We start from the raw sequence: 9,274 nt of genomic DNA, 5'->3' as shown, positions 1-9,274 counted from the left end.
AGCGGTGAGGGGCCGGGCTCCCGGGTGGGGCGGGGTGCCCGCAGCCTCCGTGGGGGAGCGCCTTAAGGCGGGACGGCCGCGTCCCGGGTGGGGGGTGAGGGGCTGGGCTCCCCGGGACCGGGCCCCTCGGGGCCTTTTCGGTGCTGGGGGAGGGCTGTGGGGCGGCAGGATGCCGGGGCCGCGGTGTTAGGGTGAGGATGGTGCCTGGGTCCTGTTCCCGGTTGGGCTGGGGGAAGGAGCGCGGAAGATGCCGGGGTGGGAGCCGGGGTGCCCGGAGGTGATTTCTGGCAGGGAGAGTCTGGGATATGCGGGCTCTGTCCCGCTCTGCGAAGGGAGGGGGTCCTCCTGCCCCACCGGGGAGCGGAGGCAGAGCTGGGATACTGGTTTGGGGTGGGGGTGAGGGTGTGGGCTCTTGGGTCACTTGCAGGGGAGGGGAAGCAAAATGTCTGGGTTTGTTTCCAGCATCTTTGCTGAATCATTGTGATCCTGGGGAGGGTTCTTCCACCATGAGCTCTCTGGCTCCTCTGTGATGGAAACTGGCACTTCCCAGCTCCTGCTGCAGGCCTGGGCCCCTCTCTGGCCTGGGCTCACAGGAAGGATTTCTGTCCCTGTCTTGCTGTCACTCCTCGGTCCGTGCATGTGCCGAGCCCCATTGGCGTGTGCGGGGAGGCTCAGTGTTTCTGACCCCTGCCTTCCTCCAGAACTGTTTGGAGACACGTTTCCACATGGAGACAACTACTGGTTAGTTTCACAGAAGCAAAATACATGGGTAAAACCCAAACATCATCATGGGTGCTGAAAGCCTGGGTGCCTTGGGTTGCTTCAGCAGTGCAGGACCAAGCTAGATACAAGTGTCTTCCTTTGGCTCTCGTGAGAGGAGGGCCAAAATGATATCGTGATGTGGGCGCTTCAAACAAGTAGCAATTAAAATAAATATTGGGAACCTGGACTTAAACCAGGATGTCATAGAGCTCCTCGGGGTAGGGAAGGAAACTTCAGGAGCTTGGAATTTATAGTGAAGCAATTAGACATAAAGGAATGAAAATGCTGAGTAGCTGGCGTGAGCATTTTTCCCTCCTGCCCGAGGTGAAGACTAAATATTAGTAAAAAGCAACTAAAGAAAAGCAAGAACTAAGTTAATTTTTAATAAACTTATGTTAGTCATTATAAACTCAACATGTGTAGAAGGTGATGGATGCTTTCTTTAGTGAAGCTGATGTGCCAAATTACCAGAAGATTTGGTAACTGGTTGTTTTAAGAGCTAGCCTCTTCCTCACTCCCTTGGTTAGAGTATCGTGGTGCTGGAGCCTCATGGGTTCACTCTGTAGACTGTCGTCTCACTGTACAATTTGGTGGAGTACAGTCATCACTGGTGCTAGCTTAGTTTTTGTCAGTTCAGGTGAGTCATCAATAATGATTTACAATAAAATCTTGCCTTTCAAATGTTATGACTGGCTGGGGAATAGAGAAGGCTGTCCATGTACAGCGTAACTGTGCTGAGGGCAGGAGTTCCTTCTCATCTTTGGAGATCTAAATATGAGAGGCAGGGAGCTTACTACGTGGGTGAGTAGCTTGAAATACCAAATATATTTATCTGTATAAGTGGAGTGCTAGCTTTGCACTTTTTAATTTTTAAGTTGCCAATGGTAGAATTCCTGTCAACTCTGTTTTGACCTGGAAATCTAAGGTAACTATTAAGGTTAAACAGACAGTTTGTGTGGAGGTTAAACAGCTTGTGTTGTAATATTGACACCAAACTGTCCACTGAAGACTAGTCCCACAAGTAAATCCTTTAATTCTTTTGTTGGAAAAACTAGATGAAAAACATTCAGAGCAATTTGGGTGGTGCGTGCCTCTTGACTTTTAACTGTTAGTTGTATTTCTGCTCCTCCTTCAAGTAGCTGCATATGACATCAGTGCAGTGGTTTTCTCCAGGTGCAGTGTGTAGCCTGTGGCCTTGACCAAATGCAGTGCATGTGGTCCCAGCAGTGCAAATGCTTGGCAGTGCTGCTGGCATCCCCTGGCCTGTCCTGAGCCCATGTGTGTTTATTCACAGATGCAGATGTTCAGCTGACTCTCATTTGCTTTCTCTGAATTTCAGCTTGCAAAATGGTTGCATGTTAGCATCTCTGTTCTGGGAGAAGTCCTGCTGAAGTTAATGGAACTACCTGTTGCAGTAGCGTTGCTGGTAAAATAGCCTTGTAATCCTCTGAGTCATAACATATGAAACAAGAGTGAGTGTTCTATAAATGCAGTTATCCAATTAGTGTATTAAGTATAAAATGATGACTTGAGTGCTTTTCAAAGGTACTTGCTTCTCATTGTGCCTTTCTAGTTTTGGATGTGCTTGGTGCTGGGCTACAGCAGCAGCTGTGATGACCATGTTAATGCTGCATCATATCTTCTCCCTGCTTGCAGAAGCAGCTTAACGAAAGCAGGACTGTGGTTTGACACAATCAGTGCACTTCTGCTCTTGCCAGAGAATGACATCCTGTTTGGCTTAAATGGTGTCAGCAGTTTGTCTGGCTGAATTTCATCTTAAATGAGTATTTCTTACGGTTATTAAAGGCAGGCTGTCTTGGGATATGGCTACATGTCATCTGTTATCTGCTGTCTGGACACAAGTAGCCATGTTAGCGAGGCTGTCCATGGGTGCGGTACGTTGTTGTGTGACACAGGGACAAGAGCTGGCTTGAGGCTGCCCATCCTGGCGTATGGATGAAGTGTGTCTGCCCACCCCCACCGATGCATCACTGTATTTCATTCATGAAGAATTTAAAGCATTGTTGAAAAAGTGTATGTCATGAAGCGCGTACGTCCCCACCCTTGTTGTGATGTGGTTTGCTAGTCCTTATCTCGGGTTGCACCTAAACAGAGCTCTTTTTGCCTGTGAAGTTGTCTAGAAATTCAGAGCTCCCAGACTGATGAGGGAAGCAGCGGGTAGTTGTGATCACACTCAGGCATTTTGGGATGGCATCCCAGTATCATCCCTTTGCATTGTGCATCTCGCTCCAGCACTGGCTTTGCCAGGGAGGTTTGTGTGTGCCTAGTGATTCTGGATCCTTACACAAAGGTCAGTGAGACTTCTCGATGCACTTACATGTTGAGGGCTGGGTTTGTTTCAGCTAATTGCTTTCGTAAATTATTCACTCCGGTGTTACATAGCAGTGCTGTGATCAAAGATTAGTTCATGCTGTTGTACAGACAGGCGGTGTCATCTGTTTCTTTCCCTGATAAAGAAAGTCTTGATTCATCTGTCATTTGGACTTAGATGCTGACCAAAATCACATAGTATCAGTTTACCAGTTTAGATAACTCTGGTGGACATCTGTCTGCCTTTGAAATATTCTGAATGTATAATTCCAGTTAATTTTGTTAAGACTGCAGAGTTCTTCCATCATGATTACTGGTGAAGTTTTTGGCTGGCTGCATCATTTCACTTTCAAGTGAGTGTTCTCCTTTAATATCAGTACCAGTCTCTCCTATGTTTTCAGTGCATCTGCATGTTATACTGGTGTTGCGCTTGAACAGAATAACACCTGTAAGTGCTGGAATTTAAAAGGTCTGGCCTGTTGATAGAAGTTAATGAGCTGTACTTGAGTGACAATTCCAAATAAAGAAAACCTGAATGAATTCACTTCTTGATTTGTGAGTAGTTAAAAAAAATAATTACAGAGGTTGGCAAAAGAGCTGGCATTCCAGGTTTATCTGCTGTCAGATGCGGGGGGGGTGGGGTGCTTTAATGTACTTTCATGAGGCATGCTCCGTCTCTAATTTGTAAAAATAGGATCCTGGTATGACTAGTTCTGTATCTTAGTATTCCTTAGTCTTCTGTTGTCTGACCTCACGATTTTCATACACTGATTTTGTTTTTTTTACTCTTTAATACATCTGAGATGCAGCTGCAGCTGTGGTCGTGCTGCTGGCCCCTGAAGGCCAGACCTGCTGGACACTGTTGTGCCCAGGCTGTGGGTTTGGGCAGGGTAGCAGAGCCCAGAGAGGTGGGGTGTGCTGCCTTGTTCAGTGGTGAATGAGACCAACCTTGTTTGCTAGGAATGAGAACGGCAAGTAATCTTTTTGGTTGGGAATTAACAGTGAACGTTCACTTGTTTCGGAATGTAGGGCTCTGGCTTGGCTAAATCTTTGTGCAGCTTTTAGCTGGGTGACTGTGTATTGAAGTTTGCTAGTAAAGAGGATGGGAGCAGAAGTCTTGGTAACTCTGTGGTCTTTAAGATGTAAAAATAAACAAAGCTGAGAAGCTGTACCCTACTTAAAACAGACTGACCTAAATTTTCAGCAATTCTAGCAGAGAGGCAGGCTCTGGGTAGGGATAAAGGCTTACTGATGACTGGCATGCATCACTTGACATGGTTGACAGGCCACTTTTGGAAAATCTCCACTGGTGTCTGGGGTCACTCACTGCCCGCCCTCCCCTTGAGTTGCACAACCAAGGCTGTGGCTTTCCGTTGCTGTGCTCATGTAGAGAGAGTCCCCTTGTTATGCAAGTCAGCAGTTCAGCATCTTCTGGGAAGTTATGGCATGAACCACTTCTCAAATTGCTTTTGTTGGAGCATTGTTGAAAAGATGTTTGATGTCCTCTGGCTGGTCCCTAAAGAGATTTTGTTCGAGAGTGCATATGTGTCTGTGAGGTCCATTCATACTCTTTTGTTTGTAGATTGATGTTCTTGCTATCAATTGCAGTTCTCCACTACTGAATTATTAATTCCGCAATGAGATTTTTTTTTTTTCTTCTTACTCTTCGTTGACTTTCATGCTTGATTTATTCTTCTATGTGGTTTGAAACTGGAGCATGGGAATTTTGACTAATATTAACAGATCACACATATGACCTCAATGGTGGCTAAATAAACTTCTTTAATTGGGAAAAGGACATCTGTCTTTCAAAGTACTCGCAGTTGCCCAGGTGAAAGGTTGTCCTTTTGTGAACGTATATTATCCTCAGAGGCACATTGCTTGTTATTTAATGAAACTGGGATGGTCAGACAGCTGGTGGAGTGATCACCCCTGTGCTCCGGAGGCAGTCCTATGGGTAGTGTGAAGGGAGAAGGAGGGAAAAGCTTGTTTGTAGATTCTTCTGCTAATGTGGCTTTGTAGCTGAATGCTTTCATGGCAGAGAGCCTGCCTTTGATTAGAAAGCATTCCCCTCGGTTGTTCTTGTAGGTACTGATGGTCTGCCATGTTTTATTCTTTGTTTTGTGTTTCTGTGTGTGCTTTTTCCTGCAGGGAGATAATAAGAGGCGAATCGCGTATCCTTTCGGCAACCTTCTGTTAAACTTGGAATACCACAGTTCAAGCAATTGAACAGATGGATAATGGAGACTGGGGATATATGGTAAGTGAGCTTGTGTAAGTGTGTGCTGTGCAGTACAACTGGGCTTTCAAGATCTTGCAGTAAGAATCCTTCCAGATCTGTGTGGATTCAGAGCTTCAGTCATGTGAGAAGAAAAACCGTGCGTGTTACAACAGCTTGCTTACATTCTCTGGAGTGTTTCACCTTGCATGCTATTTGTGGGGAGAGCTCCAACTCATGTTTGCCAGGTGCAATCAGTGAGTACTTAACTGACACCTTAAGCTCACTGTTACCATTTTTCTAACATGCAAAAGTTGAAGACGGTTTATGCTTCCTGCATATAATTTTAAGCATTTAATTTTAATTTGTAATTTTATTTATCAAGAAAAATATTTTTCCTTGTAAACTGTGTCTCAAACTAGACAAACGCATCTTATTTTTTGCCTGTTCTCTTTCTCTAAACATTCTGCTGCCATGCATATGTCTCTTTTCTCTGGCTGGCCTCAGTCCTGGTTGTTAGGGTTGGTGGCCAGATGGGATTTATGTTCCTTTCTCTCTTGCTTCCTCATGTGCTATCTGGAAGCTGATGCAGACTGGTTTGTGCTCTGCCCCCCTCTTCTACACAGCATGCTTATTTGCTAAGAAATATTTCTTTTTAGAGTTAAAAGCTAAAAGTTCTTTTTTGTTTGCTTGTTTTAATGATGCCTCTTAACCAGAGCATGGGTGATTTTGATTTTGAGCTCTTGGTCCTGTGTCTAAACTTGCATAAGATTTGTTCAGCTGATTTTTTTTTTCTTTCTTTCTCTTTTTTTTGGTTTTGTTTTGTTCTAGAATGAGACAGATTGTGAAAGTAAGGAACACTGATGGGCCTCATTCAGACTAACTTGTTCTTCAGGAAATCTCTCTGTTCTCATTTCCCCATCTGTAGAATGGGAAAAAAACTTGTTGCCCAAATGCAAAACTTGCTTCTGTGACAGTAGCGCAGTTGTTAAGATTTCTAAAGCGTTCTGGAAATGTGCATTCTGAATGTTAAGTATCGTCCTGTCTAGTTGCCAGTTGTGCCTTGTTGCTAGGTGGCTTGGATTTGTTCGGGTTTAAACACCGCTTAAAGGCTTCGAATGGGAGAAGCGTGATTCTCTGCAGAGCCTGCAGTTTTCAAACAGTATTTGCCATGTGTGTCAGTGAGCCGATCAAATCTTCTTGTGGTGGCTTGATAAACTCTGCGATTTCTCTCTTTCTAGATGACTGATCCAGTCACGCTAAATGTGGGTGGACACATGTACACGACATCCCTCACAACTCTAACGAGATATCCTGACTCAATGCTTGGGGCCATGTTCAGGGGAGACTTCCCCACTGCCAGGGACTCTCAGGGCAATTACTTTATTGACAGAGATGGACCACTTTTCCGTTATGTTCTTAACTTTTTAAGGACCTCAGAGCTCACTTTGCCACTGGACTTCAAGGAGTTCGACCTACTTCGGAAGGAAGCGGACTTCTATCAGATTGAACCGCTAATTCAATGTCTTAATGACCCCAAGCCGCTGTATCCCGTGGATACCTTTGAGGAGGTGGTGGAGCTGTCCAGCACCCGGAAGCTTTCCAAGTACTCCAATCCGGTGGCTGTAATCATCACGCAGCTCACTATCACGACAAAAGTCCATTCGTTACTGGAGGGTATTTCAAACCACTTCACAAAGTGGAATAAGCATATGATGGACACCAGGGACTGCCAGGTTTCCTTCACTTTTGGGCCATGTGATTACCACCAGGAAGTATCGCTCAGAGTCCATCTGATGGAGTACATCACAAAGCAGGGCTTCACGATCAGGAATACCAGAGTTCATCATATGAGCGAGCGTGCCAATGAAAACACAGTGGAGCATAACTGGACTTTCTGTAGACTGGCACGGAAAACAGATGACTGATTCTGACTCCGCAGGAGCTACTTCAGTGATTAGCAACTTAATTGGACAGTAAACCCAAGAGAGTCTGGATTTTGACTAAAGCAACAATGTGGGCTTTTTTTATACGACTATTTATTGTTTATCAGTAAGGACTGGAGGAGTTTCGTTCTCTAGCAGCTCTGTCCTTTTGTCCTGTTCAGAAAAAAAACCATGCATGTGCCTGTTCAGTCAAGACACCTTTTTGTTTGAAAGAGGGAGTCCGAAGAATTAGTACAATAGGGTATTTTGTGTCATTAACACAATTCTCTGATGCAACTTAAAGTGCTAAAATTACCTCCGTTTAAATGGTTTCTAATCCATCTAATGCTACGACACTGGGAGCAAGAAACAAAAAGAATTTAAAACGCAGTTGGGAAAAAGCTGCTATCATGTAGACTAATTTAGTTTCTAAATCAATAAACACTATTGTAATATTCTAGGAAAACAAATCCCACCCTTTAAAAGTACTTGATAAGTACAGTTTCTTACAGTTATGACAACTGTTTCTTTCTATGCATATAAATCAAGCAACCAAATATTATCTGTAGCCATGGAAATATGATTAGAAATATTTATATTGGATTCTAAATGCAAAATGTCCCTGTGGTAGAATTCATATTTTTAATGCCTGGTGCAATATTATTCCCAAGTGTAATGCCTGCCAGCAAGAAGCTAATAAAAATGTGAAATACAGAATACTATTTTGTATTTTCTTCTTGTCTTCTGAAACTTTTAATAGTTAAAAAACCAAACCAAACCAAACAAAAAACCCCACCCAAACCCTGTTTTTCTGTGCTGCAGAGTAGTTCAGATGCTCTGGTTCCATTCTCCTCCATTACTGATGTACTTTGTTCCTTTTTATATTAATCAGTTGATTCAGCTGTCCTCATTATAGAAAAAGTTTTGAAAACTGCATTATGACTAACAGAAAGATGTCAAGTATTTGTACTGGCTAAAGGGATAGGGATGGAGGGAACACAGAGCCTAAATACTTGGAGCTGCTCAGTAGCATTATCTGGTTTGTCAGCGATTTATCTAGTGACTAAGAGAGTTGATAGCCATTTTGATGAATGGATCACATTCTTCCATGAAGTTCTTGTCACAGGTGGTCCTTACCACAACTGCTTTGCTCTCTGGACTGTGCGGACCACAGCTCTTTGGGGATGTAAGAGGGGGTCTGGATTTCTATGGTAGTTGCTGGTTCTTGAAGGTGGGAGCTTTCCATCCCAGCTCTCACTCAGAAGGCCTGTCTCAGGCATGTATTTCTCTGTCATATTTTGTCTCCCCCTCTTCATACATTGCAGGGTTTTTGACTTTTGTCATAAGAGGCAGTAAGAGCTTTATTCTTCCTATAAAGGGGGAAAGAAAAGCTGAACTGATGAAGCTCAGGAAAAGTGGTTGTGTCTTTCCTGCAACATGTGGTAAGAAATATCTGTGTTAACTGGCATTGAATTATAATCACAAGATGTTCTCTGCAACACTTCATTTACTAGCAAATTAATGACTGGCCTGGATCAGCCTGCCCTTTCCATAATTATGAAATATAATAATTAGAGAAGCATTATTCCAAATAATACACTTTATTGGAGCCCAGGATTTACAGGAAGACAATATGAGTGGCTGTTAATGGGAAAGTAAATTCTGCAGACTGAAGTTGGCATCAGTTTTGTCTGAATCTTCATTAGCCAGGAATACTTGACTGCTAAGCAAGTTAAGAGCTATTTTAATTGTCCAAACAGATGTACTTTCTAATATACTTTTTGATCTAAGAGCACAAGTTGTTCTTAGAAACCAAGCACCATGATTTTAGCTTCCTTGGATTTTTCAGTAAAGTGTTGGGTTTTTTTGTTTTTTTTTTGTTTTGTTTTTTGGTTTTTGGTTTTTTTTGAAGGCAATGTACAGTTATAACGCACTGAGGGGGACTTCATAATGTGTTTTGTTTGGTTGGTGGTTTTTTTCCTTAATCATCATATAGTGGATTTAGAAAAAGAATAAGAAAGCCAAATGGCATGGTTTT

At 43.4% G+C, this 9,274-nt stretch overlaps 1 protein-coding gene across 1 annotated transcript in view; it reads left to right on the top strand.

The window, feature by feature from the left end:
* KCTD6 (potassium channel tetramerization domain containing 6) overlaps positions 1-7,937 on the top strand; it is an 8,139-nt gene extending 202 nt beyond the window's left edge. The window contains exons 2-3 of the mRNA XM_010571069.1: positions 5,245-5,353; positions 6,553-7,937. Of these exons, the coding sequence (XP_010569371.1) occupies positions 5,327-5,353; positions 6,553-7,239 (714 nt within the window). The 5' untranslated portion in view covers positions 5,245-5,326 and the 3' untranslated portion in view covers positions 7,240-7,937. The remainder of the gene's footprint in view (positions 1-5,244; positions 5,354-6,552) is intronic.
* The last annotated feature ends 1,337 nt before the right edge of the window (positions 7,938-9,274 follow it).

The sequence above is a fragment of the Haliaeetus leucocephalus genome, unplaced genomic scaffold (genome assembly GCF_000737465.1).
Source record: "Haliaeetus leucocephalus isolate CR32 unplaced genomic scaffold, Haliaeetus_leucocephalus-4.0 Scaffold2, whole genome shotgun sequence".
Taxonomy (NCBI): domain Eukaryota; kingdom Metazoa; phylum Chordata; class Aves; order Accipitriformes; family Accipitridae; genus Haliaeetus; species Haliaeetus leucocephalus.
Note: the sequence above shows the minus strand (reverse complement) of the source record. Positions and strands in the feature narration are given on the sequence as shown.